Source organism: Glycine max, chromosome 15 (genome assembly GCF_000004515.6).
Source record: "Glycine max cultivar Williams 82 chromosome 15, Glycine_max_v4.0, whole genome shotgun sequence".
NCBI classification, from domain to species: Eukaryota; Viridiplantae; Streptophyta; class Magnoliopsida; order Fabales; family Fabaceae; genus Glycine; species Glycine max.
Window position 1 is genome coordinate 42,142,060 of NC_038251.2, and position 18,542 is coordinate 42,160,601.

Genomic DNA, 18,542 nt, shown 5'->3' on the forward strand with positions numbered 1-18,542 from the left:
GTAAGATAATAATTTTGTATAGTTTAGTTTGAATTCTTAATGTTATAGGATATAATAGATTTAGTTTAAATTTTTTATATGATAAATTAGGAACAATTTTTTATATGATAAATTAGGAATAATATTATATGATAGATTAAGTTTAGTTGAAATTTTTTATATAGGTTTAGGTATCATAATTTAATAATTTTAGATTAGGAATAATTTTAGGTACCATAACGTATTAAGTTTAGATTAGCTTTAGTTTAAATTTTGTATATGGTAGATTACATTTAGTTTAAATATTTGATGATAGATTAGAAATAATTTTATGTATTGTAAATTATTAATTAAAAAATAGGTTTGAATTAAATTTTTTATATTATGTTAATTTTAATTTTAATTATTATTAGTTTCATATGTTATGTTTAAATTAGAATAATTTTAGGTATTTTAAATTATTGATGTTGTATGTTAAATTATTTTTCTCGTAATTATTTGAAGTCATTAATTTTGTATATATTTGTTATGATAGATTAAGAATAATTTTATGTAGTGTAAATTAGTATTTTAAATTAGGTTAGAATTAAATTTTTATATTACGTTACTTTTAGTTATTATTATTAGTTTCATATTTATGTTTAAATTAGAATAGTTTTACGTATTTTAAATTGTTGATTTTGTATGTTAAATTATTTTAAGCGTAATTATTTGTAGTCATTAATTTATATATTTAAATTTATATTTGTTTGTAATTTAATTTATTTATAGAATATATATGAATTAGGTTATTTGTATAATATATTTTGTTATTGAAATTTAAAAAATATAATTTCTTATTTATTTTAATTAATTTTTTGTAAATATACTTAATTTGTGTATGTATAATTAATGTATAAATTTTATTGTCAATTAATTGTATTATATTTTATTTTGTAGGCTCAATGGCTTCTTCGTCGTCATGCTCATCAAGTATACAAACTAGGTCTGGTCCAATTGATAGTGACGTGTTGTGGATGCAACCTAAGCATGTTTCAGAACATGTTTGGAATGGGGAACCAGACAAAAACTACACATCAGACGAGCAGTCCCGACGTATCAAGGTGAAGAACAAATACCGGAGGAAATTGTTCTTTGCTTCGGCAATGTGGGTTTTATTGGATCATGAGGATGGGATACCTAAAGATAAATGCGGCCTTAATTAGTGCATTCATTGAAAGATGGAGGCCCGAAACCCACACGTTTCACCTGAGATGCGAGAGGCTACCATTACTCTCCAAGATGTGTCAGTTTTACTAGGTCTACGTACTGACGGGCACCATTAATTGGTTCAACTAATCTTGTTTGGGCCGATTGTGTGAAGAATTATTAGGAGTCAGACCAGAGAAGGGAAATTGAAGGCAGTGTCGTCAAATTAAGTTGGTTGGCCACCATTTTTCTCACATAAATATTGATGAGGGTAACGTTGAGCAATTACAAAGGTTTACCCGTGCGTGGATCCTTCGATTCATAGGAGGTGTCCTCTTTGTTAACAAAAGTAGTAGCAGAGTTTCCTTAAGTACCTACAATTTCTACGTGACTTTGAACAGTGCAGCACGTATGCGTGGGGACCTGCCATGCTTGCGTATTTATATAGAGAGATGTGCAGCGCCACCGATTACAAAGTTAAATCAATCGGAGGTATGTGCATCTTAATCCAAATGTGGGCATGGGAACGATGCACGACCTTAGCTCCAAAGAGGACGCCTCCCGTCATAGAAAATAAACCACTCGGACACAGGTTTGTCGTTTAAAAAATTAGTTTGAATGAAAAATATTTAATGATGGAACGTGTTGACAATGATGATTTCATTTTTATTGTAGGTGGTTGCGATGTGGAAATCAGCATATTGGCAATGATGATCTTAGACTTTTCCGTCGCAAATTGGATTTGATGAAACGACATGAGGTAAGAACATCGTAATGTAATGGTTAAATGGAATTTAATATGTTATGTTTGACTGAAAATTGACAAGTGTATTGTTATATGCAGTTTGTCTAGGAGCCATACACAGCAACTGTGATGGCAGCGTTGCCTCCAATTTGTGTGGTTGGAAGTGTACCCTGGTTTGCGGTGGTGCCACTGATTTGTTTCCATGTTGTTGAGTGGCACCAACCCGATAGAGTTTTACGAAATTTGGATTGCAACAACCATTCCCAGGGTGTCCTTCGCAACCGCAGAATATCCATGGCATAACGCTCAAAGGCAAAAAGATGAGAATTGGTTCCACCTGTTGGCCCCAATCATTGGTCAGTGGAACAATCGAGCAGAGTTTAGGGTCGACGTTTATCCTCGACAGGAGGGCCTATGGGTTATAACTCGGACTACATGGTGTGGTATAGGCGTAAAACAAAGATGTTTGTCGACCCAAACAATGCAAACACAGCTGCATTGGTATTTATCTGTTTTTCAATGTTTAACTTCTAATTAATTTCTTAAGCATGAGCATTAATTTGTTGACGCTACTAATTGCAGGGTGAAGTTGTGGAGACTTTACAATATATGGTGTCACCACAAGGGAGGAACACGTGGACGGTTGATGATCTCGTGCCTTACGTGGATAAGTTAGCAATTATATCTGAAGAGCAAGAGAGAATCACTGAACCAGTGTCACATGGTCCAGCATCAGAGCGTGAATTCCCAGCCCAAGAGTTTCCATTCTTCAGTCAAGTGTTGAAACTCGGGCATAGGCAGACGAAGGGAGCCTGTTGAAGCGGAACAATATTCCCAACAAATGATGGAGCGTGGTCATGGAATGTATTACATGCCAGCAACATTTTCCGAATATCCTTCACAGATGTATCAGTATCCTTTTGCAGGTCATCATATGATACTTCTGAGACCTCACATTCGTTCGGTGGTGTTGCGGAAACATAGCCTCATTTTTCATGGCCCACTATGACTCCTTCACAGCAGCACCGATGCCCCCATGGCAACACCTAACGCCCCATTTGCTCCGCAATGGAATGTACCCGGAGCAATACCTGATATGGGCGACTTATTAGGTGTTGATTTGCGTCAGGAGTTTTCTGCAGAGGCTGAGCAAGCAGAAGCGGGGAGACAACGCGGCGATAGAAGAAATCCTGATCGTCAAGCGCAAAGATGGGATCGACCATGTGGCACATCTTCACGACATCACGGACACCATAATGACTGATTTTGATGTATCTGTGTAATTTTGTTGTTGTTTGTTAGACATTTGATTTTAACAATTAATCTATCGCATCTCATTTATTATGCCTTACTAATGCCTTACTAATGTATAGAGTTTATGTGGCGCATCAAACTATAATAATTAACCAAGTTTACAACTAAAACTAAAGTAGACAAATGAAAAATAAATTGGATTAGGGTTAGGGTTAGGGTTATGGTAAGGGTTAGAGGTTAGGTATTTATGGGTTTAGGGTTTGGAGTAGGGGTTAGGTTTAGAGGTTAGTGGTTTAAGGGTTTAAGAGTGGAGAGAGATGACTTAAGAGTGGAAGCAAACTCTTTCTTTCTCCGATTTCGAATGTTCTTTCTTTTTAACTTTTTTTTCATGGTTATGCTTGAGTAGTTTTTTTTTTTGTAATTGAGACCTAATCTTTGATGCAACTATTATTATCATGTTTTTGATGACATTAATTTGGGTAGAATCGTAATTGAAGTTCATTTTTATAGTAGTGATGAATCAATTTTCATTCAAAGCATAAATGGTAAGGTTCGACCCAATCCATCTCATTCCTTATCTTTGTTGATTTTGGCCGACCTTTCGCACGAATTGTGGTTGGGTCAGGGATAAGTGTCCATGCATCATTAGAAGGAGGAATAGCCGCTTCATTCCCAAGAGGCCACCATTGTGCGGAGTAAGCTTTTAAGATGTGCTCATTTGTATAAACAACATCTATATATTGGTAGTAGTTCAGGCTCACGTAACCACAAGCTGCAATAATATGTGAACATGGATAGTGAAGCGCAAAATACCTTCCGCATTGACAATAATGACCGTTCAAGTTAACTACCCACTTTTGTCCGCCACGTTGCGTAATAGGATTGAAGGTCTCCTCTACTTCAAACCTTGTGGAGTGGATGTCATACACGCGAACGATGTGCGAACAAGCTTGTTCTTGATTTTTTCTAAGTTCTTTAACAAGCTTTGAACAATATACTTGGACTTCATTTAACTGTCTCTGGGCTTGGCGGCCACGCTCAACAAAGTACTTTCGACACCTACTGTACGTTGCTTTGACCAAGGCTATTATGGGAATGTTGCGACAATCCTTCAAAACCTTATTGATACATTCTGAGAGGTTGGTTGTCATGTGGCCTTATCGACGTCCTTCTCTATCATAAGCCATCGTCCATTTTTCCTTTGAAATGCGATCAATCCATGTTGCTATGGCTGGACTTAGTTTACGAAATTTTTCTAAATTTTGATCAAAAATGTGCTTGCAAGGAGTGTAGGCTGCATAAAATTAGTTATCAATAACAATTTTAAGTATATATGGAAGTTAAATAAACGTGACCATTAAATATGAAATCTTACCCAACTTCTTCAACATTTCTTTTTGTTTGGCGTTATTGAATTTTCGATTGAAGTTGCTTGCTATGTGTCGCACGCAATAGACATGATAACCGTGGGGAGGTTTCCAACCAAGTGCTTCATTAGCGACAGCGGACTTTATACTCGCGTGCCGATCAGAAATGAGATAAATACCATTTTTATCAGTGACGTGTTCACGCAAGTGTGCCAAAAACCATGACCATGCTGTCAACGTCTCACCTTCAACCACCACGAATGCTAGAGGAAGAACGCCACCATTTCCATCTTGTGATGTGGCCATTAAGAGGGTCCCACGGTATTTGCCGTACAAATGTGTGCCGTCAACTTGTATGATTGGCTTACAGTACTTGAAAGCTTCTTTACATTGCCCAAAAGTCCAAAAAACTCTATGAAACTGACGGTGTTCGCGACTAACCGTATTCCCAATGATAAAATCGTCATGTAGTACTTGAAAATATGATCCAGGAGAATGATTTTGCATGTGTGTTAGCCACGACGAAAGTTTCGCATATGACTCATCCCAATCGCCATATTCAATTGCAATGGCTTTCTGTTTCGCCAACCAAGCTTTTTTGTACGACACCTTGTACGCAAATTCACTGTTAATCCTCTCTTGAATCAAAGAAATTTTTATTGATGGATCTTCTCTGATCATGCCTGTGAATAACATAACAAAATTTAAATGATAATTAACAAAAAATGAACATAATATGAACATAAAATACGTACCTACTACACAAGTGGCAATTAAATCTGAATCAAGTTTCTCGTGATCTTGTGTCATGGTCATATTCAGACATGTGTGTGGTCCACCCCATTGTGTGACTTTCCACGTATCTATTTTTTTAGATATAATTGCCCTCATATAGAAAGGGCAAGGACACTCTGCATTTTTATTCACACAACAAACCACATACTTGTTCGTTTTGCTTTCAACAACTTTGAAGCTTTGATGCACCTTCATAAAATATTGTTTCACTGCATTTTTTACCACATCTTTACTATCAAATTCCATGCCAACATATAATTCTTGGCCAACATTAAAGGTCGATGGCATCTCCAAACCGCAAATGTCTTCCTCATCAGGATAACTCCAGTTGATATTGTTATAATGTGAGGCATCATTCCAAAATGAATTTTCAATTAGTTGTGCACCTAACAGTTCAAAATAAAATAAAAAATCAAATAATACTTATTTAGCATTAAATACAATTGTCATCAAATAATAAATGTATTGTCTAATTTTTTCATACAACAAATTATACCTTCTGCTGGGTGAACAATTCTTACTGGTTGAGGAATGTTTGTGACTCCATCGTCTGTATCAGATATACCGTCAACACTGTCATCTTCGTCTAAAGACTCTTCAACGTATGAGTTAGACACAAGATAATCATCATCATCATCATCATCGTCTTTGTCAATATGTAAATTGCTCATATTTGTTGCCGGTTGTGTGTCATCATTAGATAAATAATTTCCACATGATGTAAGCGAATTGGCAGAATGAAACATTGAACCACCAGCCACATCCTTTTCTATGTACAATTCTAGAACTGACATTTGGTCTTGTTGTTTAAAACTTTCCAACATTGTTTCAATGTCTTCGTCGTCACAAATTTGCAAGGCAATATATTTTCCTGACACTAAAAATCTACAGCTAATAGCAGAAATAATTTCATTATTTTGTAACTTTACCTTATCTCCAATTTTTTTCTTCAAAGCATTGAAACTAGTTCCACGTTTAATCTGAATCGCTTTTTTACTGCCTTCAAATATTACATCATCATTATCTTCATACACCCTTCCATTGAAATACAACACTGTTATAACCGAATTCATCATGTACCTACAAAAACAATATTTGAACACGTCAAATAAATTACAAAATGGGTATCACAAAAAGTCATTACTAAAACTTCAAAATAAAACGTAATTTTTTAAAAAAAATTATTTCAAATCAATTTCATATTAAGACACTTTAAAAAAATTAACAATTTAAATGTAGTAATTTTAAACTAATCAAGATGTAATTCAAATTATTAATTTTAAATAAATTTCACATCAACACATTTAAATAACACAAACGATTTTATAAAACTTTTAATCAAAACTAATAAAATGTAATCACAAAAGATCTCTTTATTGGAACTTCACATTCAATTTCTCTTTTAAAAAAATTTAATTAACTTCAACTTAATTTTATGGGACAAACTTATAAAAATGAACAATTTCAACATAGTCATTTTTAACAGAAAATTTATTAATTCATTACCGAAGTTAGTAGTATAAATAATTATTCTTAACCATTAATAACTTTAAAATGGAAAAAGGTAATTACAAAATTACTACAAATATAATAAAATTTTTGTAGTACAAGAAAAAACAAAGCATCAAATAACACTTTCGAGTTCAACGTTTCTAAATTTTTAACACACCAACAAACCAACCTAATCTAATTAAAAAAATACTACAACTTCATATTAAAAAAAAATTTCGTACTCAAAATACTTACTTCAAATAAATATCATCTATAATTTTTTTTATTCAAACTTCAAACGTTCATCAACACCAACCTAATTTAATTAAAAAAATTATACAAATTTCATATTCAAAATATTTTCTTCAAATACACATCGTTACACAATTTTTTTGTTTATTTTTGACATTTAAATACACACTAACAAGCCTTTTAAACATAAAAGCTAATATAATTTTTTTAAAATAAAATGCTTCATACCACAAAAATTTCCAAACCCATCAAAATGCCAAAGCTACCAAAACGAAAACAAAATGTTCAAAGGGAAAGCACTCAAGAAAAAACATGAAAGCTAATATAATTTTAAAAAATAAAATGCTTCATACCACTGAAATTTTCAAAGTCACCAAAATGCCAAAGGTATACGAAAACGAAAGTAAAATATTGAAACGGGAAGCGCAGAACAAAGCTATACGAAAACGAAAGTAAAATATTGAAACCGAAAGCGCAGAACAAATGTACAATACTCTGGGGTGGGAGGGGTATTTAAACAGCTTCAAACGCCATCACCATTGGCGTTTTCAGGCAAATCGCTGGTACCAATGGCGCTTCCAAACTCACAAGAGCAACTGGCGCTTCCCTGCTGCAGTCAGTCTGCACTGCAACACTGCAAGCCTAGGGCTAGCCTTCACCAACTCGCCAACTCGCCAACACTGCTGGCGTTTTCATACAAAAGTGGAAGCGCTGCTGGGAATGGCGTTTCCATAGCCATGTGCCAAACTCCTGCTGAAGGCGCCATCAACAATGGCATTTCCCATGCAGGGTACGTGCAAAAAGAGCATCTCCTGGGAAATCGCTCAAGAATAGCCCTAGTTTAGGAAATTCTTTCTAAAAGAACCCCAAACAGGGAAATGTGCCGCGTCATTGCTTCGACAATCATTTCGCGCGTGTTCTCACGCGTTTCAGCTTATTTATTTTATTTTATAAAAAAAAGTTACATTGAATTTCAACTGTTTAAGTGCGTGGTTGGTTGTCCTTAATAAAATTGATTTTTAATAAAATTAATTTTGAAGTTATGTAATTTATATTGGGATGTTTTATTATAAGATTAGGTTAGGAGTATAATTTAGTATAAAATTTTTAATCCAACACAAAATTTATTTAAAATTATTTAAACTCAAAATCAATCTTAAATTTAAAATTAATTTTAAATTTTTTCTAATATAAATTCAAACACGTAAAAATATATTTAAACTAAAATCAATTCTAAATTCGAAATCAATTTCTCAATGTTAAGCAAAACATGTACTCAGATTTTAATTCTTAAAATTCACTAAATTGGAAATATTTTAGAAATGAAACACTTTAATATTGAGATTCAAATTCATAAGTTCTATTTAAACCAAAATCAATTTCTCAGTGTTAAACAGAACATATACTAAGATTTTAATTCTTAAAATTCACTAAATTGGAAATATTTTAGAAATGAAAAGGACTTTAATATTGAGATTCAAATTCATAAGTTCTCTTTACTTCTATTCTTCCTTCACTACAAAACCAATCGTATAATTCATTATAACTTCTGCATCTTATACCTGATTAATCTTTTGTCTCTAAGTGTTTTCAACATGCTTTAAGTACTTTTTGTGTTGAGTCTAAAATTTTATCCGGAGTTTTATTTCTATCTTATTTTTAAAACAAAACATCCAATACTTCCCTTTAAAATCAATCTCATTCCCAATCAATTTTACAAATGTTCACCTAATTACTTTTTAATTATTAACCGTATCTAATTTGACGGGTGAATGTGTATTACGTTTCTCTGCCATTCCTTGCGTTCCTCGTTGTGTTGCGTGTTAGTGTTATTTATTCTGAAGATATCATTGTCCATTCATACCCACTTCCCAAAAATATTGAAACACCTCACCACCCATTTTCCTTGATTTTGTCCCAAATCCAGTTACCTTGAACTCAAACCCTCATGCCAAAGTGACTTCTAGTCCTCACTCTTTTTTAAATACTTATTCTCTATGAATTCTTCTCTTAAAGTTAGCATTTCAATAGCACAAGCAAAAATCAAGGGGAAAAAAGGAGCTAAAATAAATGAAAAAAAAATTGTATTGTATTATACTTAAAATTATGTACAAAAACACTTCAAATAATGAAATATCTGTCGTTTTTTCATTTCTAACTTTCACACTACACTTTAGGCTTTATTCTCTATTCTAACTCCATTATATAAAATCTGTCTCATTTTAGCATTAGTTTTACTAAATGAAATTGAAAAAACAAAACTAGCCAAGGTAGGACTATATAATCTACAGAATAATGATAATTCTCGCATAAATTTCATTCATAAATTTGTCTTGTATTCCTTTATAACTAAGTAATGAAGTAGTGTAATAATATATCCTCTTAAAACATCTTTTAACTACTCAAAATAAAAAAAGTACTATTAATTCTTTTGAGTATTTAATGTTAAGAGACTTAACTTTGAGATGATTGATTAAATTGAAAATAATTATTGATCCACGTGCTCACTTGCACTTTATCTTCTATTTATGGAGAAAAATCATGAAAATGTCAAAACGTTTATTATTTATTTTGGTTATGTTTCATTCATTACTTTTGCAAAAAGAGTGCCTTTAGACATTACAAACAAAATAATACTAGTATATTATAAAAGGTTAGGTTAGGGTACTACTTTCTGCGTGTTGGTAATCGAAGCATGTAATTAGCCATTTCAGTAATGGAGAAAGTGATTGCGCGTGAACTTGTTCAACATTTTGCAATTGGTGTTGACGATATTTAGCTGTATAGACGAGTATTTTGTGTGTGTGTGTGTGTCATATTGCGTGAGGAATAAAATAATTATTTTTTCATTTATTAAATAACATGTATTATGCTTTATTATTTGCTTCATTTTTTCATTTCATAATTATTTAATCAAATACTACTATATAGTAAGCATTTTTTGTTTTTTTTATCCTTAATTTGTTTCAATAAATCAAGCAAACCTTTTAAAATATCTTTTTCATTATATTTTATAAACTCTTAGGAGTTATTCAAACTACAAATAATCTTGAGTTAAGTGAAAATTTGAGGGCACTTATAATAAGGGACACTCAATAATACCAAGGCACCATTAGTATTTGCAGTATATATATATATATATATATATATATATATATATATATATATATATATATATATATATATATATATGAAAACAACATAATACAAAAAAATATTTTATACTCACTTTTTTCTCTCTCTATAAAGTTTTAATTTTTTAAGCCTTATTTTACGATCATTGAAACAATAACTTCCAGAAAAAAATAATAAAAATGAATATATTAAAAGTTTAAATTTTATACAACATCAGTAAAAATTACAATATGAATAATAAAAATTATGATAAATATAAATTTTAAAATGGAGAAAAAATTTATATACTAATAATATAAACTATCATCCAAAAAAAATTAATATTTATAAAAAGTTTATTAACTTTTATAAAATTATCGTTAAAAGTCATATAAATAATGATACTAATTAAATAAGAATGAAATACAATTATATTTTCCTAAAGCTCTTTTCATAAATATCTTAATTTTTTTAACCGCACAATAAATATCTTAAATTAAATTATAATGAATCTATTTTATACAGTTAATATACTACCAATGATTAGTAAGAGATTAATTTAAAATTATTCTTTGGAATCATTTCAATTCAATCTAAAAAAGCACACAATACTACAAAAGAAGTAGTAAAGTATGCTGAAAAGAAAACTGATTCAATTTTGCGGCTCATTAATAAAAGACCTCTCTCATTATTTATTATTTATTTTTTTACATTCATTTTCATTATTATTAATAGCTAGCCTAGGAGGAGGAAATGAAGAAGTGAAGAACTGAATAATATAAGAACACACACACAACATAGATTTAGAAACATTGAAGTGAAAGGTGATGTGTGTGGGGTGGAACTCCTCCTCCTACTACCCTTTCATTTTCATTTCCCACATTTCTCTCTCTCTCTCTCCCCCTATACTTCCTCCCTTCACTCCCCATCTCTCTCACTTTTCATTTCATTTTCATTTTCTCTAAAACACGAATTTCTCATTTCACCCCTCACTCTCGGTCCTCCCCTTCCCTTCGCACTCGCTCCGATTCCGAGGTTAGTTTCCTTAAACACACCGTTTTGCGGCCTGCGCTGTTGATCGCACTTTCCAACGTGTGATGGTTTTCTCTCTCTCTCTCTCTCTCTCTCTCTCTCACAATTTTAGGAACAGGGTTTTCGGTTTTCACTGTTCCATTCAGTTTCCGAGCTCAATTCAGCTATTTAGCGTCGCGTCCTATTCAGGTAAACTATCTTTCTTTTTCTCCATTTCTTGTTTTTTGTTCAGTGGAAAATCTCGATCTGTTGAATTTATGTATTATTAAAATTAAAATCAAAATTTTTAAAAATGGTCATAATCAAGGTTTTAGATTACGATCACTATTTCATCACATTTTTTTACTAATACATTACTGACACATGCTGTCACAATTGTGGTTACAGAAAGAAACCCAATCATTTGTTAAAACCTCGAGCTTAAAAAATTAATAGTATTAAATGCATTTTCTCTTTAATTTTTTTTTTCTCTTTGATCGGGTTATTAATATTGTACTATCAAATGGCCAGAATCGCAGACCCTTTTTAAAACCTTGGGATTAATAAATAAGGAAGGTATTAAATGCATCTTCTCTTTAATTTTGTTTTTCTCTTTGCTCAGGTTATTTATACTGTAATAGATGGCAAGAATAAACCTTGGGATTAATAAATAACGAAAGTACATTTAAATGCCTTTATTCTTTAATTTTGCTTTTTTCGCTTTACTTGGGTAATTAACATTGTAATAAATGTGTACTGTGGTGACCGGATTTGGGGTGTTGGGGTTGGTGGGAACTATGAATTCCGTGTTATGTGTAATGTGTGTGTGCTTGGCCTTTGTGGGTTTTAAGGGATGGGAATTTTGTTGTAATTTTTCGTGTGAAATGATGATCATGTGATAAGTGGTAAGTACTAGCTTTTTTTTTTCCTATATATTTGATTCCTAATTGGGTATTATAGGCAAGTACTAGCTTTTTTTTTTTTTTTGGGAATTTTGTTGTAATTTTTCGTGTGAAATGATGATCATGTGATAAGTGGTAAGTACTAGCTTTTTTTTTTCCTATATATTTGATTCCTAATTGGGTATTATAGGCAAGCATTATTATTAGATGGATTTTGATGGGTTGTTTCTTTTTTTGGGTCTGGAAATTTGTGCTTTCATGGTCCAGAGAAGAGAGCATCATTAAATACTCGGAGTCAGATTTTGCTGAAGTAGAAACTGGGTATTCATGCTTTTAATGATTTTCTTAATATAATAATATGGTGCTTCAGATTATTTTCGTTTCAATTTAAGCTGTGGTAGTTCTTTTTTAGCTTTTAAAGTGTCTTCATAAAGATCATTTCTTGTTTTCTCTGTTTTTTTTTTTTTGTGTGTGAATCAATTATGATATCATTATGCTCTTTTTTTATCTTGATGTGGTTTGCAGCTCCTTCCCCTGTGCAAAAGAAATATCTGAAAAATGAAATTAAGTGGCTTATGGCAATGAAACTGAAAGCAAATTTAGCAGTTTTTTTGGTTTCTACTTTTTACTACCATTCTTCACTTTTGTAAATTTTAAGGCTTTTCTTTGTGGTTGTGAATTATTTAGGCAGAAGTTATATAATATAAGATGAGACAAATGAAGATAGATATTGAAGATGAGGTGCTTCCCAATGATATGAGTGGGACACAATTGAATGATGAGAGTTATGAAGGAGGTGCTGGCATTGTTCTGAAGAAAGGGCCATGGACATCAACTGAAGATGATATTTTGGTGGATTATGTCAAGAAGCATGGGGAGGGGAACTGGAATGCTGTTCAGAAGCACACCGGGTTGTTACGTTGCGGAAAAAGTTGTCGGCTGCGGTGGGCTAATCACCTAAGGCCGAATTTAAAGAAAGGGGCGTTTACCGCAGAAGAGGAGCGGGTGATTGCTGAACTTCATGCCAAAATGGGAAACAAATGGGCACGCATGGCAGCGCATGTAAGCATATATATAATTTCTTTGTCATACATATGCAGTTATAGTTTAAATGTTTTCTTGAAATCTTCGATTCTATTTGCTATTAGTGATGTCACTACTGTTATATCTTTCTTGTATTTTATCAAGGAACTTCCATCTGATAACCCGCTTTTCCTTTTGACTTCTCCCTAAAAATATGGAGCAAGCTAGTTTTATCTCTTGATGTCATACAATGACAAATCCACACATAAAGAAAAGAGTTGATTAAATAATCAGCGTTTGGAGAGGTATCTCCAAATAGGTGATAAGCTGACGTAGAGGTCTACTATAACTAATGTGGCAGAATACAGTTTACATGTCTTTTGTTTGATTCCCAAATCCCAATGCATAACATCACTCATTCTGTATAAGTGTTATTTAATGCTGTAATATGTTTGTATGTCAACTTTTACACAGTATAGAGTTTTACAGTGTTTTTGTAAATTTTTTCTGTATATCATCATACTGGTTTAAGAAGTTAAATAACCATTGTTATGGTATGATACTTGGGAGACATTCATTTCAATGCAGTTTTTTATTTTCTGTGTTTGCAAATGATTTGTAATTCTATCATATCTACAACTTCAATTGCAAATTAGGTTATTAATAATCTTACAAAGTAGATAATAAAATACATCATGGTAACTGTTCATTTTTAAGAGTTAGAAGGTTGCCTATGTTACATTCTATTGGATGTTGTGGACTTGTGCCCCTTGACTAGGAAAACAATTGACTAGTATTATATTGCCAAAACAGGGAAGTGACAATTAAATCAATAATAAAGCTTATAGGTTTCTTGAATAATTTAAACCCCTTAATCTGTTATGATGGTTAATTTGTTTTGCTTGTAGTTGCCTGGTCGCACAGATAATGAGATAAAGAACTACTGGAACACCCGGATCAAAAGGTGTCAAAGGGCTGGGTTGCCACTTTATCCTCCAGAAGTGAGTTTGCAAGCTTTGCAAGAGAGCCAGCATAGCCAAAGCTCTGGTGGACTTAATGGTGGCGAAAAAATGCATCCTGATTTCTTGCAGAAAAACAGTTTTGAGATACATGATGGTATATTTGACAGTCTGAAGGATAATCAGGGAATCTTACCTTATGTGCACGAGCTTTCTGATATTTCTGTTTATGGCAATATGCTAAAAGGTCTTGATTCTTCTCAGTATTGTAGTTTTGTGCCACCAACATTACCTAAGTGTAAGCGTCTTAAAGAGTCAACAATACCATTTATCGATTCCTGTGATATGAAAAAATATGATTTATATTCATTTGATCAAATTCGAGACAATAATTCTAATAAGATTGCACAATCATTTGGAATGCAAGCACCCCTTGATCCTGGTCCCTCCTCGCACAGCTCAATGTGTTACAGCCATTCACTTTCAAATGGCAATTCCTCTACTTCTAAGCCTTATGAGGCTGTGAAGTTGGAGCTCCCTTCACTCCAATATCCAGAACTCGATTTAGGTAGCTGGGGTTCATCCCCCCCACCTTCTTTGCTCGAGTCAGTTGATGATTTCCTTCAGTCTCCTACACCAATCAGTACACTGGAGTCAGATTGTTCTTCTCCACAAAATAGTGGCCTGCTGGATGCTTTACTTTATCAGGCAAAGACTATGAGCAGTTCAAAGAACCATTGTTCTGACAAGAGTTCAAATTCTTCTACTGCAACCCCTGGTGACAGAGCTGACAGCTCTGCTTTGAATGTGTACGAGACAGAATGGGAAGATTATGCTGATCCTGTATCTCCCTTTGGTGCAACTTCAATATTGAATGAGTGCACTGGTCTTAGAGCCAATATGAATTCATTGAACGAACAGCTACCAGTTCAGACCATTACTGGTTAGTAATTTTCTGTCTGTGGTATGGATGATGATTATTGAAAACATCTCACTCTTATACATGTTCACATAGTTCTTTGGCTCAATCATAAATTTCTTAATTATTTTGGAGATTTCATGTTATATTATGGGTCCCTGAAAACTTGTTAATACTTATTTTATATGATAGAGTTTGCATCACAACGAATTCATTTATCAGTTTTATTGAAAATGCATGTGTTAGATTTAATCCTTAATTCCTGTGTTAATTGTCAGCTACTAAAGATCTATTGTTATTCTTTGTAAAGTTCCTCCTTAATTCCTCAATTCATGTGCAGGCGACCTTCCAAATTTAGAGTCTGTTGACCAGGTTTGGACCCCTGACAGTGAAAATCAAACCTTGTCCCTGTTGAATAATACTTGTCCGGACTTCTTGCTTACTTCAGATTGGTATGACCTAGGTTCTGGGCATGGCAAGAACCAGGCTATCAGTACTGATGCTGCAACGGCCTTTCTTGGAGATGATTTAGCCACTGACCATAAATATATGACTGCTGGAACTTCTATAACTATGTTTGGAAATCCATTCTAGCCCCTCTAAATGTACATTCAGGGCAAAAATAAAAAATGGGTTATTTCTCTGAACGTACGTTGGAGCCCTCTCCACTGGAAATCCAAACACTCGCCAAGTCAAGTCAGGTGTGGGGGTTTGGTTGTTGTGCAACGGCAGTGAATAAAATGCTTGCTGTATTTCAGCTGTTCATCCTTGGTTAAGAAAACTTCTATGAGATGTGTGATTTGAAACTCCATTACTAAGTAGACTTGTGTTGATTTTTTTAATATGATTGTCCAATTTCAATATTTGGTGGGCTGAAAAAGATTGAGTACCAAAAAATTGGTCAGAGACTAATGATTTCTTGTGGCTTTGTCAATTTTGTTTTGGGTGTTGCATGTATTGTACCATCATGAATCTTGTGTACACGAATGCTTTTGCAAACTCCTGATTTAATTGTTGAACTACATTGCAGTTGAAACATTGGACTGCATGGATTAAGAACGTCTTAAGTTTCTTTGCTTATGTTTTTTGTTTGGACAGATGCTATTTTTACCATTTATATGATTATTATTAGGCCAAAAAACAATATGTATAAAAATTTCTTAAGTTGCATTTTAATTTTGAAGCATACCTAACTTGCAAAATGTTTAAAATGGCTACAGGATAAAAAATTGGTATAATGTCGGCTTTAGTCTATAAACAATAAATTTTCAAGTTGTTCATGGTTAGCTGATTCCGCGTAGTAGTAGAACAGAACTTGGTTGTTACCTAGCCAACAACATAATTGTGCTTCTCTTGTTGAAAAAGAAAAAAAAAGAACCATGACCATGCATGACTTTGAAAAAATAAAAACTAAACAATTGATAAAATAATGACATATCAATTGATAAAATACATGGAATATTTGTTGGAGTACAAATATGAGGTGAAGTCCCACATCGATTAAAAGTGAAAATGTTGAGCACCATATAAGTGAAGAGAAAACCCATAAACATGAGCATTAAGATTTTTGGTTAAAGTGTGGTGTGAAATTTCCTTATTCAAGTTTAAGGTAAAGACAATGTAATATTTGCATATATTAAATGAATGAAGTGTAATTTACTCTTACATTTAAAGCTCCCTATCTCTTTTTTGTTTTTTTGTTGAATGAGTTGGGACCTCTTCATCTCTTTCTCAAGATGTGTCTTGTGATAATCAAATTTAGGTCCATCCCATAAGCTTAGCAAGTATTGCGAATTAACTTAGTCATACTCATAGGGTTTAATATTATTTGGCACTTATATATACATACATATATATATATATATATATATATATATATACACACACACACACACATATATATATATATATATATATATATATATATATATATATATCTTGCAAAGGTGAAATAATTTTTGCATAGTATGAAACTAATTTTGATAATTCGCACAGTACACAAGTTGTAGGAGTTTGACAAATTCGAAAAGACAAGGAAATAATAAAAATAAATGGATCTTTCATCTAAAAACTAATAGATCCAACGGTATCAAAAACATTTTGCACTGTGCAAAAAAAGTTTTACTTTTCCATTGCATTAACAAGTTATTGTTGGACAAGTGGTCTCAATAACTTAAGAGGGGGGGGGGGGGGGTATTAAGTTTCAAAATTTTCTCACTAACAAACTTTAACCCCCCCACTTTAAATGATAGACTTAGAATGCAAAAGAAGAAGAAGAAGAAGAAGCAATCAATTTAATAATATTCTTTTAAATGCGCAAGACAAAGTAAACTACAGTAAAAAATAACTGAGATAAGGTAAGAGAGAAATGCAAACTTGATTTATACTAGTTCGGCCACTTCCCATGCCTATGTCTAGTCCTCAAGCAACCCACTTGAGATTTTCACTAACTTTGTAAAAAACCTTTTTACAACTTCTGAACACCAAAGGAATCGCTTTCCCTTGTGTTCAGGAAACTCACAATTCAAGAGACAACCAGTCTCTTGATTACAAATTACTTTCTGAGATGAACAAAAAGATTTCTCTCCTTCAGAGTGGATAATTCAATTTGATGTTCCTGGATGAACTCTCAATAGATTTGCAAGTGTTTGCCCAAGAGTTGTTGAGAGAGCATTTGACAATGAAGTTCTCTTAAAATGTCTCTCTCTTACTTTTTGAAGTTAGACACACACATATATATAGGCTCTTCGTGCCTTTTCAAAATGGTTTGAAAAGATGTGTCTTTTCAAAAAACTTTTTTTGAAATTTTTCACTGGTAATCGATTATAGGTTTCTGGTAATCAATTACATAGTTATATTTTAAAGGGTCATGACTTTTCAAATTGAATTTCAAGAGTTTCGTTGCTGGTAATCGATTACACATTCAAAATTCAAATTTCAAACCCTTTTAAGAAGATGATTTGCAAATTTGTCTTCTGGTAATTGATTACACTGCCTGGTAATCGATTACCAAAGCCTTGACATGTTGGAAACAATGTGTTTTGAGGCAAAAGCTGATCTTGAATGAATCTTGAAGCAATTCTTGTTTGTTGAAGCAACCTTGTCTTAATCTTGAAGCAATGCTTAAACTTTGAATGTTTATTGAAGTAATCTTGAAAGCAACCTTGTTTGATTATTCTTTAACATCATCAAAATCATGTATTCATACATTCATAGTTATACCATTAATGTATTTTAAGATAATTTTTAGTTATAGTTTGTTAGCACACTCATTAAAAAAAAGTGTGTATATCACTACTATAAAAATGATTTTTTACGACGCACCTTCTAAGACGATTCTCATAAAACCGTCTTAGAAGGAAACACAGTGGCATTTTTATAAATAAATGTAACATTTTTACAATGGTTTTGTGAAAATCATCTTAGAAGGTTGTCATTCTAAGATTGTTTTGTAAAAACTGTCATAGAATATTTTCCACTTAAGTAAAAACAAATGTGCTTGTTCGACTTCCCCTCTCACTCAACTCTATACACACAAATGCG

General features: G+C 32.6%; 2 protein-coding genes across 5 annotated transcripts; both read left to right on the plus strand.

Annotated features, from left to right (window-relative positions):
* Positions 1-2,326: 2,326 nt before the first annotated feature.
* Positions 2,327-2,731, plus strand: LOC121173553 (uncharacterized). Its single transcript, XM_041009615.1, has 2 exons — positions 2,327-2,413; positions 2,495-2,731. The coding sequence occupies exons 1-2, from the start codon at positions 2,327-2,329 to the stop codon at positions 2,729-2,731; spliced, it is 324 nt and encodes a 107-aa protein (XP_040865549.1).
* Positions 2,732-10,946: 8,215 nt separating this feature from the next.
* On the plus strand, positions 10,947-16,055 carry LOC100785877 (transcription factor MYB33). 4 transcript variants are annotated; one of them, XM_006597995.4, is made up of 5 exons: positions 10,947-11,220; positions 11,330-11,406; positions 12,786-13,160; positions 14,030-15,023; positions 15,340-16,055. In XM_006597995.4, exons 3-5 carry the CDS (start codon positions 12,807-12,809, stop codon positions 15,591-15,593), a joined length of 1,602 nt encoding a protein of 533 aa, XP_006598058.1. In that variant the 5' UTR covers positions 10,947-11,220; positions 11,330-11,406; positions 12,786-12,806; the 3' UTR covers positions 15,594-16,055. The 4 variants fall into 4 exon arrangements, with proteins under 4 accessions (XP_006598058.1, XP_025981678.1, XP_006598061.1 ...); XM_026125893.2 differs by having other exon boundaries at positions 10,947-11,406; XM_006597998.3 differs by lacking the exons at positions 10,947-11,220; positions 11,330-11,406 and adding an exon at positions 11,425-12,419.
* Positions 16,056-18,542: the final 2,487 nt, after the last annotated feature.

Bases quoted from the DNA above. Each gene is read 5' to 3' on its own strand.
- LOC121173553 (XM_041009615.1), top strand. From the start codon at position 2,327: ATGGGTTATAACTCGGACTACATGGTGTGGTATAGGCGTAAAACAAAG. The intron at 2,414-2,494 runs GTATTTATCTGT...TACTAATTGCAG, and splicing joins ATGCAAACACAGCTGCATTG to GGTGAAGTTGTGGAGACTTT.
- LOC100785877 (XM_026125893.2), top strand. From the start codon at position 12,807: ATGAGACAAATGAAGATAGATATTGAAGATGAGGTGCTTCCCAATGAT. The intron at 13,161-14,029 runs GTAAGCATATAT...TTTTGCTTGTAG, and splicing joins GGGCACGCATGGCAGCGCAT to TTGCCTGGTCGCACAGATAA. The intron at 15,024-15,339 runs GTTAGTAATTTT...ATTCATGTGCAG, and splicing joins ACCAGTTCAGACCATTACTG to GCGACCTTCCAAATTTAGAG.